Genomic DNA, 19,219 nt, shown 5'->3' on the forward strand with positions numbered 1-19,219 from the left:
TTTGTCATGACCCCTTTAAATATGGATTTTTTTTTTTTTTTTACACAAATGCATCGCTTCACTTCAGAGGGACTTTATTATTAATTAAATAATAAATAATAATAATTTATTTATTAACCCCCTGGAGCAGTGTGGAGCACATGTTTATGATGAATGGATGTGGTTGGATGCACTTTCTTCAGCTCATACTCATTGATCCCCATCACTGCCATTATAAAGCTTGGATGCGTCAGGATATTTATTAATATTTATAAAATTATGTTCATGAAAAAGACGAAAGTCATATACACCTAGGATGGCTTGAGGGTGAGTAAAGCTGGGGCTAATTTTCATTTCCAAATGAACTAATCCTTTAAGTATACTTAATAAAATGAACTTGAAGGCCCGGTTTCAAAGACAGGGCTTAGCCTAAACTAGGATTAGGCCTTAGTTCAGTTAGGGCATTTAAGTAGCTTTTATAAATGTTCACTAGAAAAAAACATTACTTGTGTATCTTGAGACAAAACAATGGCACTGACATATTTTAAGATGTGTCAGTACAAGTTGCTTTCCGTTAAAACAGCTCAAACATGCACTAGCTTAAGCCTTGTCTGTGAAACCGGGGGAGTAAAGGATGGCTTCTCAGTGGAGGAAGACCGATCAGTTACTGGTGTACTTTGAATCATCCAAGAAGGGATACCTGGTGTAGGGGAATTTTACAGCTAAAGACCAGATATGATGAATGAAGACCCGGAGTCAGAGTTTAAAAAAATAATAAATTGAAGAAAATTTTATTGAAGAATAGTTTGCAATTTCATCAGCAGAAGCCAGCTTCAGGTATCACAAGGAGTTTGTAGGCCGCTCTGCGTACATTCACATTTCCACAATAATTATACTCTAACAGAGTCAACTAAATACGTCATTACTTCAGGTTGAATGATTCTGATTGGCTAAGAAAAATAGACAAAATTAGTAATCTTCCACACATGGACAGATACTCAGAAAAATATCTCCATCCATCACGATGCTGACGATCGGACCCTGGACTTAGGAACAGGATGTCCTGTTAAGTCATGAAAAGGCATCTGCAGGCCTCAAGAAGAGTGCCAATTATCTACTGATACCAATACAGGACCTACACACAGAACACTAGCGCACATACACAGATACACATGATTCACAACTTCTTCAAGGTTGAAGTTGGCCCAGGCTTTAACTAGAACAGGAAAGATTCCCAAAATATACTGATAAGTTGTTTTTTTCTCTCAGTGAGAGGTACAGACAATATTCATCATTATTCTCTAGTGTTTGAAAAGGAAAATAAATGTTTTTAAACATACATTGAAGAAGTCATTCAAATAATTTTAATATTTAGAAAGATAAATGTCGATTAATAACTTGATAATAAATCACTCAAAATATATATACTGAAGCAGCAGTGGATTCCAGAGCAACTGCGACACGACGTTCTGACAACGTTTTTTTTTTTTAAATGGTAGATTATAAATATTTCCCATTCAGCGTGTTATATTTTGTGGTTATTTTTTTAATCACTCGACATTAGATCACTAATACTAATACTTTTTTTAATATATTATATTATATTATATTATATTATATTTTTTAATATATTAATATATATACTTATTATTTATTGGCAACAAATTAATCAATTCAACACCTGCAAATGTCCACTTTAAAGAGTAAAAATGACATACAAGGTTTTATAATTCAACTTTATTAAAACTGCATATGATATTCTAATTATTCTTCAAAAGGTATGCATTTATAATAGCATGTAATTTATGTGACAGCAAATATAAAAATGTTTAATAAATAAAAAATAAACAGCAAAGGCAGTTCAGAACATTTATTGAACAAAATTGGGCTCTGTACATGACTGACAGGTGAGCATAGTCAAAGGCCAGGTGAAAAGTTTGGTAACCAGAATGAGTCCAGGAAAGATCAACAAATCCAGAGGAGGGACGCAAGCGCAGAAACCTTGAGGCATGAGTCCGAAACCTGTAGACATTCTGGCACCAGAGAGGGTTGAACTGCAGGCACAGGTGAACTGGGCAGAGAACAGAGCAGATCGGAGCTTGATATGACAGGACTGGACCGGGACTGACCAGAGTGACTAGTGAGCAGACAGGAGAAATCAGTCTTCTCAAAAGGTCCTGTGTGTGTGATCTCAAAATGGTAAAATTCTGAGTATTTTTCATAAAAAAGCTCTATTTATCTTACCTTAAAATTGATGAGCCATAACCTTGTGTTGCAGAAATCTAAAAAAAATTATGTTGTGTTAACAAGAAAAAACAATGAACAGCCATATTATTATTAACTGACATTTGTAAAGATGAATAATAAAAATGTATCAAATGTATTGCTTATTGTTTGTTACCTTTACATAAACTAATGTTAACAAATGAGACTTTAAAAGGCTTGTTCACCCAAAAATGAAATTTCTGTCATTAATTACTCCCCCTCATGTTTTCCCAACCCGTAAGACCTTCGTTCATCTTCAGAACACAAATTAAGATATTTTTGATGAAATCAGAGGGTATCTGATCCACATATCCACACGAACGCAGCATTGTCATTGCACCTTTTGAGGACCAGGAAGGTAGTTAAACACATGGTTAAAATAGTCAACGTGACTACAGTGGTTCAACCTAATGTTATGAAGCAACGAGAATACTTTTGTGTGCCAAAACAAAACAAAAATAAAAAATTTACTGGCGAATACTGAACCCGCGTTCAGACCTAAACACTGAACCGCTGAACGTAAACAATGTAGCAGAATGACGGGACAGACAAATTTATAGAATAAAGTCATCTTAGTTTTGTTTTGAACAAGTATTCTCGTTGCTTCATAGCATTCAGGTTGAACCACTGTAGTCAAGTTGACTATTTTAACCATGTGTTTAACTACCTTTCTGGACGTCAAAAGATGCAATAACGTTGCTGCCTATGTGTGGATCAGATACCCTCGGATTTCATCAAAAATATCTTAATTTGTGTTCTTAAGATGAATGAAAGTCTTACGGGTGTGGAACGACATGAAGGTGAGCAATAGGCCTTTAAAGTGTTACCAAAAGAAAGATTACCTTAAAAGAGAAATGACCTAAATGTTGCTGTGGTCGTTGCTCCGTAGTCCCCCCTAGCATCTCTGGATCAATGACATACAGTATTAGTAAATTATGACCATTTTTGATATGTAATGTATTGTGTAAAATCTGCATATCTATTTATACTTGCCAAAAAATCCAGCTCTTGGCAAGGTGTCATGTCCGTGATGGCTCGGGTGCTGAAAATAGTATGCAGAATCATATTATTAATAAATCTGCTGTTATAGACAAATGACAACAACATTATAGTTCACAGTAAAAATAAATAAAATAAAAATCTTTTAGATAAATTCTTACTTGTTCTTGGTGAGAAGAGCAGGGCCTGTTGTATGGTGTTGATATTGCCTAAAAAATAAAAATAAAAAAGAAAGAGAGAGAGATTTGTATCTAACAACACTTTCACACAGTACTTATCTAATGCATCCATGCATCAGGAATTACAGCTGCACTGATCTGAGGTGAATCTCACAAATGAAAACATTCTGAAAGTGTTACTTTTTTATTGTTACTTAATCTTTAATTGTATTAAATTTAATAGATTAATTAAAAGACCCATTCGATTGTTTACAAGAAAATACTTAAAATAGTGTATGCTTACCTTCATTGCTAGTTTTTATAGGAACACCCACCCACCTGGAGGGTAAAACAAGGCCAAATTCAATATACAACTTATTGATGATGCATACTATGTATACAGGCGGGCAAGCAGATGAGCCTAGAAAACACAGAACGCACAGTTTGTCATTAGGCATTGCATTTATGTTCTAGGCTCATCTGCTTGCCTGTATACAGTATGCAACATCAATAAGCTGTATAAATAATTTGATCTCTTAATTCTACTATTTTATTACTTTAAGGTATTTATAGTGAATACTCTACAGTTTAGTGATTGAAATACTGCTGCAGGTGCTGTATATGGACCACAAGTGCCCAAAACGTACATTTTACTTTCATATTTTGTTTACCTTTTTTTGAGACACAATGTAATATTTGTTGTTTGAAACAGGTGGAAAATTGACAGGCCTGTCCTGCAGTTCTGTGGGTGTTTTGCCCTCCAGGTCTCTGCTCCAGTCGCCTGACTGAAAGCTATGAGTAAGAACATAGCCTGTTGAGTAAAGAAATAAAAGAAAATCAATATAAGAATAATTGTTTTTTCAACCCTAGCAAAGATTTACATGCATAACATACACTACCATTCATAAGTTTGGGTCTGTAAGATTTTTTTTAATGTTTTTGAAAGAATTCACTTACTTTCCAAGGGTACATTGATTGTATTTGATCAAAAATACAATATAAACAGTAATATTTAAATTATTATAATTTAAAATGTAGTATTACAATTTGTAATTTGTTCCTGTGATCAAAGCTGAATTTTCAGCATCATTACTCCAGTCTTCAGTGTCACATGATCCTTCAGAAATCATTCTAATATGCTGATTTGCTGCTCAAAAAACATTTATGATTATCACCAATGTTGAAAACAGTTGTGCTGCTTCATATTTACGTGGATTACATATCTTAACTGTCATGTTTGATCAATTTGACGTGTCCTTCCCTGGATTAGTGTATTTATTAATGTACATTACGTATAAATTCATGAATTCATTCATTAAAAAAATAATCTTACTGACCCCAAGCTTTTGAAGGGTAATGTGACATGCTACACTAAAGAACAGCTTCTGTAGTAATAAACAAGGTAAACAATACCGTGTTTCTCGATGGATAGCACTTAAGATGGTGTGTTTATGTTAGTTTCACAAAAATGGACTAACGTTAAACATTAACAGTGGAGTCGCTGTCTGTTCATATGGTCTGTTCCTGGATCGCTGTCTGTTGTTTATAATGTGCTAAAATGTCAACCATCACTCAAGTAATTTTTTCATCACTATGGCGTATAACTTTTGCCGTTATGTTGAAATATTTTTAATGTTACCTGACCAGAAGACGTTTTAACATTCTGATCTGTATAACGTTACTTAAAAGACAACATTAGCTAGAATTACACTGGTAAATTTTGCATTAGATCGCAAACACTTTCGTTCAATTTTTAGACAACAAATAAATGTAACACTTAGGCCGTGTTTGAATATTTGCATATCTTATTTATAGAGATAAAATAAAAGCAATACTCACGTATCCTGGCTCGATGAAGAGACGGTTCAACGGTCGTTTGTAATTTAAAATGCGCGCTCCAGAGGAACCGGAGCAGTGACGAGTAGACGTCGTCCAGTGGTAGTCCAGACACCAAAGCGCAACCTTGAGCAATGGAACTGAGCGGTGGTCAGATGTCAACATTGTGACAACACTGTAACAACGTTCACAACGCAATGTAGTTATAGCAACCTTTTGGCCACGTTGTTAAAACATTGTTAGAAGGTTGGCTACATTGTGCCAACGTTCTGTGTTTGTTGGGGAGTAGTGCCTGTACAGTTTCACTCAAGGACAGAAATTAGTCAGTATAACACAGGGCATCTCCTTCCACATAGTGTCATCATTTGATGCAGCATAAGTTCTCTCGAAAGGGAACATCTCAGGTTATTACTGTAACCTTTGTTCACTGAGAAGGGAACAAGGCGCTGAGTCCCTTTGCCATACTTCATGAATGCCTGTAGGGTCTTGCTTCTAATATGTACCAGCTTCCCTATGTGGCTTCTGTGGTGTACGGTCACACGGCACATGGTGATCAATCAGAATTGGACTAGTTGCATATGTGCTTCAGATGCAGTCACGCAGAGTCATACCCCAGAGTGTCCTCATTCAACGCCTCTCATTTCCTCCTGAGGGAACAAAGGTTACAATCGTAACCCAAAACATATTTGCAGTCTAAAGTCTTTTGGACAGTTCAAACAATTACGCAAGTTATCTTTAAATATAAGAGAACGTTAATTCAGTTGATTCAGTATATCACTAGAAACCGAGAGCACAACAATGTTGATTTTTATAACGGTTTTAATGCTCAATGTGTGGGCTATATCGGCAGATGATATACTTTCACCAAACATAAACATCATTGAAGACCAGGGGAAAATAAAGAGCATTGAAACAATAATGGAATCTCTGGAGACTGAAATGGAGCATCTAAGAACAGAAAACAAAGGTAATGTGATGGACTACATACATGACAGGGTAGTCCCAGAAATAAAATTAAATGCAATAATTTACATATTTATAACACCATATTGCTCATACTGTGATGTCTACTAGTTTGACAAAGATTAAGAAAGTGAATCTATATTTCTGCAGCTCTTCAAGAATGCTTTGAAATAATAGACACAAGTTTGTTTTAAAGAAGATACTCAGCAGATTATTGCTCAAGTGAAAGCACTTAAAAAAATTATAAAAAAGTTATGGAAGTTTAAATTTAGTTCACTACTTACAGAACTGACCGCCACCGTTACAGAGCAGAAAGGAAACATCGGAGAACTGAGGAATGAGATGAACAAGAAAAATGAAGGTACTTCACCAAAACATTCACTCTTTTATCAATGATCCTCAAAGTAAAACACCAATGCAATACATTGTATAGTGTAAATGTTAGTGTAATGTTGAGTGTATACTGTGTAAATTGTGTTGTATATTGCAATAATCAGTGTAAATGTCATTTAAAAATCTTTATTCCTTCACAGAAATTTCAAATCTTTCAAGTCAAGTGGAGGAGTTGAGAAAGGAAAATAGAGGTGAAAGTGTGCTTGAATGATGTTAAATTCAGTCTATTCATTCTCAGTGTAATACAGTAATATATCACAATATTGCTTATGTTTTTCAATAACAGGCAGAGAAATAGCTTTTTCAGCGTCACTGGTGGAATCTGGCGATAAATCTATTGGTCCTTTTAGCACTCACTTCACAATAACCTACAAGAACGTCTTCACAAACATAGGGAACGCCTACAACCCAATTACAGGTAATTATCAATGAAATGGAGTCATAAAACTCAGTTTATAGTAATGAAAACCTTCTGCTTCATTCAGACCTCTCTTCATTTGTGTAATGTATATGAGAATCAAATGAGTGTGTTTGGTAATTGAGCAATCATACAGGAAACAGCTGATTCTGTATCTCTTCTTATTTGATTTAGGTGTTTTCACAGCCCCACTGAAAGGAGTGTACATGTTCAGAGCCTCTATATATGGTCATGGCCCAACTCCAGCAACTGTATCCATTATTAAGAATGGAGAGATTGTGGTTTCAGCATATCAATATCAGCCTCAGGGTGCGTTAAGCTCCTCGAATGGAGTTGTGTTGATCCTGGAGGTTGGAGATGTTGTCTATGTGAGACTTAAGGCTGGCAGGAGGATATATGATAACGAGAGTAACCACAGCACTTTCAGTGGTTTCCTACTGTTTCCCTTAAAATAACAGGAAATTTGAAGAATGTGATTCAAATAATTCTGAACTTTCAGCGTATGATTTATGATGAAGAATGATTAACATATGAACCTGTCTTAATGAGGACTAATGTGTGTTTGAAATTTGCAGTAGATTACTGTAAAAGTCAGTATAATACACTATATTCATAAGTTCTGATCTGTCTGTACATGTAAGTTCATATAAAGAGTTTCAGCTCTGAGACAGACAGGATGCATGAATATCACATGTGACTCAAAAGTGTTTAGATAAAAAGTAGTAAATCTAATAATGTTAAATGATACCTTTTTTAAATGTATCTTGTTACTGATCCTTGATCTGTATCTCTTCATCCTATATTAATAAATGAGAGAATAAAGAGACATTGTGGCATTTTCTTTTCCTCATATTTTCATGAATATTTACCCAACAATGTTTTCTTTGAAACATTCATGATACATTTATCAGACCTGTGTGTGTGTGTGTGTGTGTGTGTGTGTGTGTGTGTGTGTGTGTGAGGACATTAACAAGTTTTAGACCAGCAGACTGAGGACATTTTTTCAAAGTGAGGACATTTTGGCCTGTCCTCACTTTGCTAAAGAAAAAAAAGCATGAGGAGGGTTCCTGAAGTTGCCCTGGTGCTTTCCAGGGAAAGTCCTCAAAATGATAGAAAAATGAGTGCTGTTCCCCTGAATTTTACACACTATTTACTCTGGAGCGCCCCCTCTGGCAAAAGTTAGCACTGCAGGAAAAAAATGCTGAAGTGCGCCATAGTGGTCAATACAAGTACTGCAATACATTAGGATTTTATATTGTCCTCTCGTGCTAACAAATATTGTGATTCTATGTTGAAAATTTCTTTTCATTTATTTATTTATTTATTTAAACAGGGACAGTGTAAAATATACATTAAACCTTAAAAAAGAGAGATGCATTTTACCAGGTTGTAGCACTTGTGGTAATTTACACCTGCAGTCCCTGGACAGGCTGATGTAAACAAATCAAGCTAATAATACATATAATAATAATAAAATAATAATAAAATAGGGCCACAAATATGGTAAATCAGGCTAGAACGGGGTAAACTATGGTATCTATCTATCTATCTATCTAAGCTTTTTTAAACTTTCTGATCGGCTATCTCAAGCCAACTTAAAGTTTGTCTCAACAAACTTTTTTTATCTAGTTAATAAATGAAACCTGTACTTCTTATTGGCTGTGTCAATTTACCCTTTTTTGCCTAAATGTAGTTTCTTTCACGTAATTAAATGGTAAATTGTCATATATATATATATATATATATTGAGTGCCTAAATCAGGTTGAAATATATATAAGCGCCTTTCAAACTGATTTAGGCACTCAAGGCGCTTTACATCAAGGAAGCAGTCACTCATTCACAGTGTCATTCATACACCAGTGTACGCAGACAGAAGTGGGTGAAGTGTCTTGCCCAAGGACACAATGACAGTATGCAGGGCCGTGCAGAGACGTTTGGAGGGGCAGGTGCTCAAAGTATAAAAGGGGCACATGGAACAAGGCTTGAAATAGGGCTTGCTCAAAATATCAATACAGCAATATATTGTGACGCATTCCTTGCTGATACGTGTATCGATACGGATGATTCTGTATTGATATGGCAGTAAATGCTGTGATGCAGTTTTTACAAAAAACAAGAACAGAAAAGACTATTTTAAGTTTAAAAGTTACAAAATATTTTGTGTCCACCTATTAATAACTATGGGTTAGTTTAGGGTTAGGGTTAGGTTCACCTCATAGTTCACCCACTAACAAATGTATTAGGAAACACATCATAGCATAGCATTTCTGACTTATCAAGTCTCTTTGGGCATGCTAGATGCAGTGTATCATGGAGTGCTAAGGTTTATCACAGACGTCAAATACTCAATTCACCACTGTGCCCTGTACTCGCTGGTACAGCGCAGACTCTTGCACTGGTATCTGTTTATTTACAAATCTACTCTCCACCTAGTGCCATTGTACTTGTCATGTCACTTTACCTGCAGAATTTGCCATCGCAGACTCCGCTCCCTAGCCTAGAAATCTAGACGCACCCTAGCGGCAGTAAATCTAATTTGCCGCGAGTGTCGTTTAGCAACTCTTGGTAGACCTGCGAGCTGGAAAAACCAAACACATCGTGTATGGAGTTGGTGGGCGGGCTTAGCATATGGCAGAGTGACGACAGAGTTGCGACGGTTCCCTGCTACTTGAAAACAAAGAATGACGGCTGCTGCTGGCGAACAGCGGTCTTTCGAATCGGCTTTGGCCGCGACTCTGGAGGACTTGGAGTTAAGTTTTTCTTTGAGAAAAGAGCAAAGAACGGCACTTAAGTCATTCTTAAAAAAGGAAGATGTGTTCGTAGTTTTGCCGACCGGACATGGCAGAGCTGGTGGGAAAACGTTCTGGTTGGTTAGCGCTATCCTATTTCATGCAGGGGATTTTGAAAGACAGCCATTTATCCCGCCCCTCGGATTGAGTCCTGCCAACAGTGAGTTACCAGACTCAACATCTTGATCAGGCTATCCGCTCCCAGGACTTTCTGTCCTTCAGTGTCCCTGCAGTGCACACAGAGCTGGGGATAAAGGCTGTCTCCTTCTCAGGTCCCTCCAGCTGGAACAAACTTCAGCAGGATCTGAAGCTGTCCAGCCTGGTCACACTTGGAGAATGTAGAGTTTTATTAAAACGTCTGTAGGAAATTGCTGTTGTTTTAATTAGAAATTTTAAGCCATGTCATGACGTATCTGTGAAACTTTTGTATTTTTATTTAACTGTTAATAATAATATGTTTGAAACAGGTCTCTCTTGAAAGTGAGACATGACTCTCAAAATATCGGATAAATCAAATTAAATTAAAGCAGATAAAATCAATCCATAAAACATCAACATAAAAATGTATTACTGTAAAAAGCAAGAGAGCAGATAAAATACTTTCAGTGTCATATGCACGAGTGAAAAGAACTGTTTTCAGCCTGGATTTGAACATTGTCAGAGTTGATGCCTGTCTCACATCCTCATGAAGAATGTTCCAGATTTTAGCTTTAGCCTCAGCGTGTTTACTCCTGATTCTGGGGACCACCAGGAAACCCCTCCCTGAAGTTCTTGGGGCCTGCAATGTTTCAAATGGCTCTAACATCTCAGAGATGTACTGTGGTGCTAAACCATGAAAAGACTTGTACACAAGCTATACACAAGTTTTAAATGTTATTCTCTGAGCGACAGGAAGCCGGAGAAGAGACTGGAGCACTTGACTAATAGAGTTGTATTTCCTTTGCCTGTGTTGGTGTTCATGTGCATATTATTTGTCAGAGCTGTCTCAGTGCTGTGGTAGGGCCTAAATCCTGACCGGAAAGTATCAAACACATTGTAAGACAGGAGAAAGTAAGTGAGCAGTTGATAACTTTTTTGCTAATAATAAGCATTTATATTTACTTATTTGTATTAGTGTTTAGTTTATGCTATATACTGTATATTTAATACCCCTTTTCTTCTTCTTGTTTTATTCATAGGCTCTTAAAGAAGAGAGGTACACTTGATGCATTATGTGATTTTTTTTAAAGGCAAAAATCCAATCTTTCAGAAATAATTCATATCTGTTTATTTTAATATAACTTAAAAAATAGTCTGTTACTCAATTCAATTCAATTCAATCTAACACTACATGCAGAGATGTTTGTGATTGTGGATTTTCAGCTCATCCTGAGTTGATTACAGCCTGCTCCTGCAGCTCCAGCTCAGCTCAGTTTGATACAATGTTTCATTTTGAGAGGCCCCTTTCAGGACCGGCCAATCAGAGCGCTCCGTGAGGAGGCTTCACTGCTATCACTGTGCTCATAATATCACAACTAGTCCTGGATAATATATAACAAATTTAATATTAATATATTTAATATATATTAATATATTTAAAATTAGTATATCTAATTTGACTGATAGTAGAAGTTCACTTAAAAAAAAAAAAACAAGAAAAAAAAACCAATCACAACGCTTTTGTACTGCATGGTAATTATCCAATCAGAGCGCAGTATTCGTTACATGAGAAAGTTATCGAGCGAGCATGAAGAAGGAGCAAAAGAAAATGGAGCGACAAAGTGCTTTGGAGCGATTACAACGAAGAATGCGAATTCTACGAAGTCACCATGAAAAATGCGAACGAGCATCAACAGTGGTTAGTAGTTTTTACTATCGTATCATCTTGTTGTAACCGTGAACTGTGGCTGACGAGTTGTGAACATGCCACGGCAAGGCTGCGTCACAGGGGGCATTATGGAAAAATATACTTTTTAGAGCTTTTAAGCATGTTACAATGTTGTTCCCTCATTAAAACATAACTGGAAAAAAAAAAATATATATATATATTCTACCGCTCCATGCACGTCAATGCGCCGCCATTTTAGAACACTTCAGATGCTGTCAAAGTGGAGAAAAAAAACGGAGAATCCAAGTGCATTGTGGCATAATACCTGAAGAAATAGAATAACCTTTCACTATTGTGAATGTGTTGGTTTGTTTTTATAGCATATGTATTAACTCAATAGTACATGTTTTTAACTGCTGTTGCTTTTTTATAATTGATTTATTTTTTTACTTATTTCTATTATTATTTATTATTATTATTTAATTTGGTTGATGGTTTATGATTTCTTTCCAATTAACTTGTTTATAATGAGTGATCTGTAGGGATCTCTGGTGATATAATATTTATAAGATATCTACAATTGGTTAAAGTCTTTAACCAATTGTTTTAGCATATGCAGAATTATCTATCATTAATGATAAAAGAAATCATAAAGCATCTGCATCAGTCTATTGCAGATACAGATATTCATTAGGGCTGGGCGATATCTAAAAAATTATATGTGTGTGTGCCTGTCCATGAGAAGGAGGAGCAGAGCTGGACTGCAGCACACAGAAGTGCGTGTGGTTCTATGTGTGTGTGCTCAAGGACACAGAGAACTGTGGTTCTACTCCTAGAACCTTATAAGGACATCAGCCATCTTGGCTGAGTTTACTGGAGTTCAAGGACACAAAAGCCAGACAGCTTGCACCTGCGAGGCCTTGAGAAGTGTCTGGAAACTTTGGGAAAGTTACAACGTACGTCAATCAAGAAGATAACAACGTCTGCAATAGGCAACACGAGTATAAAAGACTGATGAGTTGATTGCCTCTTCGGATACTGATACGTCAGTACCCCCGACGCCTAGAAGCCCAGAGCTGAGGACAAGAAGCCCCAAGCTGAAGATGGGAAGCCCAGCACTGACTACACCTTTGACTCAAGAGTGATTACTGTATTTTATACTTTAATGATGAAGTTTTATTTGCCTTTACATTTTTGTTTATTATAAAAAGAAAAGTAACCAATTAAAAGAAATTTAATTGATTACAAAGGTTGCCTATCTTAGCTTGATTTATAGTGTTTTAAGACTTTGAACAAGAACGTACCACAGAGGAGTCTTCTGACCAAATTGTAAGTAATTTAAAATGCTTATAATTTAGGCCAGACTCAACTTACTTTACCTAACCTGAGAATAATAAATAATAAGGTTAAAAGGTGTTAAGATCAAAATACACACCGTAAAACATGGCGCCCACCGTGGGGCATTGATCCATCGACCCCTGGCCACGGTCGATCGAGCAATGCTTTCCCATTCGCTTCCGCACTCGTGCGCTTGAGTTTTAGATGTAAAAACTTGGAAAGCTATGAATCACCAGGTAACCTGTAAGACCCAAAAATGTAAATAATCTTGAGGGATTATTTATAGACGACCCAGAAAGGGTTGAACGCGCGTAGAACAGATAACTTTATGAACCAGGGAGCCGTAAAGGTTGAGAAAGCTGTAGGAGAGACAGAAAGTCTCACATAGCTAGCCTCAGAGAAAAAGAGGCAGAGACGGGCTAAAGATAAGACCTGTAAGTGAAGGACGCTTCGCTTATGGCAGGGAGAGCCCAGCGAAAATCCAGCAATGCGTTTAACAATGAGAAAGAAAAATTAGCCTTTCGAGCAGACACACTGGTTCTAGAAATGGAAAGTGGCTCCTGTGACAGACCAAAATTTTTTAAACTTAAAGACTGAGGTAGGTCTAGCAGCAATACAAGAAGAAAAAGTGGAAATGGGGAAAATGTGTACCTGTGATAAAATTACAGTATAATGCTACTAAAACAGGAAAATATAATAGATACTGTTGATACATAAATCTAAAGAAAATAAATCTAAAGAAAAAGTTTTACATTCTTATAGGTGTGGTAGAGTGCCAAAAAGAATACTATTTAAACCACCAGACCTGGAGAGAAAATAAATATCAAATAGTTGTTAAAATAGTTATAAAATAATGGAAGAAATTAACCTAACATAGTCAGAGGACAGTTTTATGAAGTGGAAATAGGCAGGCTAAAAGTCGGACTTTTTAATCTGTAACAATATGTGTTGAGAAATAATCTTAAGTGACATGGTAATAAAAAGAAAATATATATCTTATGTTGTAACAGCTGTCAGTGACAAAAAGTTAGAAAAAGGAAAAGAAAAAAAAGAGATTTGTTTAAAAAGTATAATTGTTTGTAAAAATATGTGCACTGAAGATTTAATTTTGAAGCAGGAGAAACGAGCCGAGATAAGAGAGTCAGTTCCAAACACAGCCCAGAACGCAGAGCTCACGGGAATGTCAAGGTCACTCAGAAAAAAGAGGAATGAGATTTTTACCAGACATCCCAGCAAAAGTGTAAAATGCTATTTTTAATGGGAAAAAATAGATTATGCCAAATTAAAAGGTAAATAAATTGGACTGATTCCTGATTTAGTTAAAATGTAGAAAAGTTGTGAGGACTTAACCTTTTACCCAACCAGACAATCCTAAAGAAATCACAGTAATATCTGTGACAATAATAAAGCTTGAACGAGAGAGGCGCAGTACTTGGAGAAACAGAATGTAATAATAAGAAGATTTATGAACAAGTTTGACACCTAAGTGAAAATCTGATTGAAGTTTGACAGATAACAAGATACATATTCCTAAATGAGGACAGACATATTTAGAAATAGAATAATATGAAAAGGTATATGTTAAAGATATAACTGAACTATAAAGGAAGAGTAGGTGTATATATGCGATTATAATAACAATACATGACAGAGTGAATCAAAAGTCAAATATGGAGGTTATAGATAACAAGGTAAAATATATTTAAATCATTAATTATGTGGGTTACGTGGTTAATGGATTTTTAGACTGACAGTCACTGGGGTTGCATGAGTGCATTTTCAGTGCTGGGTCGCACCAGGAAGGGAATTTGATGTAAAACCTGTGCCAAATTGATACGTGGATGATCCACTGAAGCAGCCGAAAGAAACAGAGAGAGAAAGAATGGATCGCCAGAATGAAATTTGAAAATTTACAAATATAACAAAAGCCTTTGTCATTTTAAATTCAGAAGAAGAGATAGTGACTGCTTTTGTTCTGACCACAAAACGTAGTATATTTTAGGGAAATAAAGAGAAAGTTTGAATATTGATTAACTGAAATAATTTAATTCAAGTATTAAGATATGCACCAGAAAGATAGAAATGCTAAAAAGCTGTAGCCAACTGATAAAAGCTGCATGCAAGATGAAATTAATGAAATTAATGTTTTTAATTTTGCAGCTATTATTTAGCAAATATAAATTACCAATTGCTTAATGCAAAGTGAGGTAAAAACTATCTGAATAAAGTTACAGAGATTAACCATTTAAAAAATTGAAAAGAACTATAAAAGTTTGGATAGTTGACTAAGAAACTGTTGGATTATTAGAACATTTCCTCTGATATGAAGGGAATTTGTTTATTGCTATGAAAAAACAATGTGATAGAAGATATTTAACAATAAAATTATGAATACTATAATTTTAGTAAAGATAACTAGTCAGAAAGATATTAGGACTAAGAATAATTTAATCATAAAATGAAACGTGTACTGTCAACGAACATCGGAGAAAAAAAATTATTATTTTTTTTTTTAGAAAGAGACCGGTAGGTTAATAACTAAACAAATAAATACATTCACTAAATAAATAACATGCACAAATGTGTTGAGAAGGTATTAGAATATACAGTATTTACTGTGATGATTCAGTTAAAAATATAACCAGGGTTCAGAGAGGAACTAATGGTTAAACGACTGATAATGCCGGAAAACTGCTGAAAAGTTGAACATTTTAGAAGGAGCCATGGAGGTAAAAAAATAGCCTTGTGTGTGTCTGCCAGGAATGTAGGATGAGTTATCCTCAAAAGTAATAATGACCGAGAGGCTAAGTGAGCACATGGATGACTAGGACTGCCTATGGTCCGGGTTACAGTGGAATACAATGTGATGAATGTGTGGAAGACATTCATCAGAAGTAACTTGCTGGTATATGTGGTAGGCATAGAATTTGGGGCATGGACCTATGGTGATTTAACCAGTAAAGGCAAAAGTGAAGGGACAAAGGTGTAGAATCAGAAACAGCTGGGTATCTCTAGCGTTGTATCTGTAGTCAAAAGTATTGACAAACACGAATGACATACGAAGCAAGGGGTTGCTGGTTTTGTCCCAGGAGATTTGGGAGAAATCTAGAGAGCCTGAAACCTTGCTTTAAAGATGGCAAAATGTTCCAACCAGAAAACTGGTTAATGGGAACAATTGCTAAAAGCTATTTAGAATATAGCGAAAGAATGCATAAATTAATTTCCCAAGAAGGGGAGAATGTGATGAAACATTATTATGCTTTATTAATTTTGACAAATTGGACAAAAATTAAGTGTATAGAAGAGCTGAGTTTCCTGTGTGCCAGTGAACTTCTGGAAGGGGGAGAGGAGCTGTATCTCCTGGCAGAGAGCCATGGAAGGACAGGACAGAAGTTCTCTCAGCACAACAGAACAACTCACAGCAGGCTGCAGGGTTTAATAATAATGAACAGGACCACCATCTCAGAGCCTCTATTTCTTTCCTGTGCCATGGGAAAGAGCTGGCACAAGATTAACAGAACAGTAAATTATTAAAAGTTTCTGATGTGAGTTGGGTTATTTTGAATTTACTTATCAAAAACAATGAAAGTAAATAAAGACCACAAAGAGCAAGAGCAAATTTTTGCCCCCAAAAAAAGAACAAAAATAATGCTGAAATGTAGAAACATCCAGCCGATAAAGAAACAATTTTTGTGGGATAAATTATTAATTTAAAACAAACAAACAAAAAAACTATAGATGTTGCAGGAATGTGGCTTTTAGTTGATTTTACTGTACAATTGATTGTACAATGGACTATATGCACGGGTTACTTCCTGGTTGATCGTTAAGCCAGCTCGGGAATTTCCGGTGAACTGTTAGCTGTTCATTCTGTAGTCACTGTACATCGACACAAAACCATCAGTGGTTGACTTTTTAATGTTGTATTTATATTTTAATGCAGTTATCACATTTACCTAATTTGCCAATAAATCAGTTTTATTGATTGCAATAAAGACGAAGCTACTGGGACCGTTTAAAAACGCAGTGTCTGTAATTAGACACACACGAATTTACCCCCAGCACTTCAAATGTTATTTTTAATGTGATGACCACAAACATTATTTGTTCATCCTTCTGAGATTGTCCCCATTGTAAAACCGAACATTTAAAAAATGTAGGAAATTCAACATTTGATAGAAAACACTTAATAAACAAGTCAATAATTACCACTTTAACCAGCAGGTGGCAGCAAAGTAGCATTTATTTGCGCATATATCAGCCATTTCCTCTAATCCTTTTTCACTTCGTTTTTGACTAAATATTAATAACTAGGTTTAAAAATAAATGTTGTCAATGTGAAGTATGAAATACTCAAAAAATCTCATGAAAAACTTTTCTTGTGAATGAATGACAAAGCGAGCACCGCGCATTCCCTTTGTAATCACAGCAGCTGTCAGTCAGTGCAGTGCAAGATCGATGATTTCAGCACACTTGTAAAAACACACATTATAATCAATTAATCTAACTAAAGTGCACAATAAATATTTAATTTTTGAAGCTTTTTTTTTACATAAAAGTGTGAAAACTGATGGTCGAATTGAATTTAGCCGACGAGGAACATTGAGGTATGTCTTTATTTATTTATTATGCTGTCTTACGTTTGAATAACTAAATTAATGCTATGCCTGATTATTCAAGTGTCTATATTCTGATTATAAACTAAGTATTACACTACTGATGCTCAACACACCAGCAAATGACTCTCACCGGAAGTTTTGGAGCTGGCTTATATTAATGCGGAAGTTCTAAAGAACGCTCTGTGCATATAGTCCATTGACCATAACTTTTGGAAGTAAAAGAATAAAAACGTATACTTATAAAATAATAATTCATAATAATTCTTTATAAAATAATAAAGAACAGATATATCTCTGTTGTATGTGAACACAACATTGGAAGAATCGAGCCAATGTGAGAAAAAATAATATAAGAATGTTACTGTAGAAAATCTACAAGTTTGTATTACAGAAAAGTGGAAAAATATATTTAATGTTACATAAAAGGAAGATAATTTGGATTTGGCAGAAAATGCAAGTTATAAAACATTGACACTGAAGAAGAGCGTCACCAAATGCATTGACATTAAGTGGTTATATGAAATAAGGAATACCAAACTGGTTTAAAACAGGTAATAGCAGACATTGAGACATATTCCTCAGATACAATTTTTACTTAAATATAAATTATTATATGATGGAACAGCTGAGAATTATGGGATATCTATATATGTATACAAGGTATGAAGAATCCACTACGTAAACTAGAGTCCACTGGAAGATAGATGAAGTAAATGAGGGGTAAATATTGTAAAAAGCTGAAAAACCTCAATGATATTAGTATTACAGACTAAAACAACAAGATGTTTTGGGGAGAATGTTCAGACAGAAATGTATGAGTAGAGGAAGGTAGTACTTATACACTATAAGGTGATTATACACTGTAAAACGAAAAGGGACTTTATAAACCTAAAGAAAAACGACTGGAAATTAAAATATTGTAGATAAGAAGGAAAAGTATATATATTTGTTTAAAAGCTGGAATAATTTTGGAAAAGGGAAAGAGAAGGTAAACACTATAGCAACAATGGTCAGACTTGCTAAAGTTTAAGAAGAGCATGTATGACAAAAATAATATAATAAAAAACAATATAAAAAATAAATGAATTGTACGGTGGCCGAGAGAGCTCAACGCGCTGCAAATAAAGAAAACATCTTCATCAGTTTGACAACACACACGCTGCAAACTCCACAACACTTACAAATAGACAAACGCGCTGCAAATAAAGAAAACATCTTCATCAGTTTGACAACACATGCGCTGCAAACTCCACAACACTTACAAATAGTGAAACGCGCTGCAAATAAAGAAAACATGTGGAGTTTGCAGCGCATGTGTTGTCAAACTGATGAAGATGTTTTCTTCATTTGCAGCGCGTTGAGCTCTCTCGGCCACCGTAGAATTGTGTAAGAATGTAATTTTAGAAAATCTGACAGAGACAAATCCTAAAAACCACAATACAGTTAAGATTATGATGCTTATTCGGTGATATTGAAACAAATATTTTGAAAACTACTAATAAGTAATTAAGTAGAAGATTATAAGAAAATGAATCAAGAGATAGTGGTGATATAAAGTGGTGAGTAAGAAAATGCATGGACAGGATAATATTACCTTTTGCTTGTAGTAAGAGTTAGAAATGAAAATTGTCTAAATAAATTCATAAAAAACATA

At 35.3% G+C, this 19,219-nt stretch overlaps 1 protein-coding gene and 1 pseudogene across 1 annotated transcript; one reads left to right on the top strand and one right to left on the bottom strand.

Annotated features, from left to right (window-relative positions):
- Positions 1–19,219, bottom strand: part of LOC137007702 (uncharacterized) — a 1,237,067-nt pseudogene that overhangs the window by 512,928 nt on the left and 704,920 nt on the right.
- Positions 5,946–7,841, top strand: LOC137007413 (complement C1q-like protein 2). The gene is made up of 5 exons (XM_067368858.1): positions 5,946–6,204; positions 6,487–6,561; positions 6,734–6,784; positions 6,880–7,011; positions 7,186–7,841. The coding sequence occupies exons 1-5, from the start codon at positions 6,036–6,038 to the stop codon at positions 7,464–7,466; spliced, it is 708 nt and encodes a 235-aa protein (XP_067224959.1). The 5' UTR covers positions 5,946–6,035; the 3' UTR covers positions 7,467–7,841.

The sequence above is a fragment of the Chanodichthys erythropterus genome, chromosome 3 (assembly GCF_024489055.1).
Source record: "Chanodichthys erythropterus isolate Z2021 chromosome 3, ASM2448905v1, whole genome shotgun sequence".
In the NCBI taxonomy this organism is placed as follows: Eukaryota; Metazoa; Chordata; class Actinopteri; order Cypriniformes; family Xenocyprididae; genus Chanodichthys; species Chanodichthys erythropterus.

Excerpts from the sequence above, each read along its gene's own strand:
- LOC137007413 (XM_067368858.1), top strand. The coding sequence starts at position 6,036 with ATGTTGATTTTTATAACGGTTTTAATGCTCAATGTGTGGGCTATATCG. Across the intron at positions 6,205-6,486 it reads TCTAAGAACAGAAAACAAAG|AACTGACCGCCACCGTTACA; the intron begins GTAATGTGATGG and ends CACTACTTACAG. Across the intron at positions 6,785-6,879 it reads GTTGAGAAAGGAAAATAGAG|GCAGAGAAATAGCTTTTTCA; the intron begins GTGAAAGTGTGC and ends TTTCAATAACAG.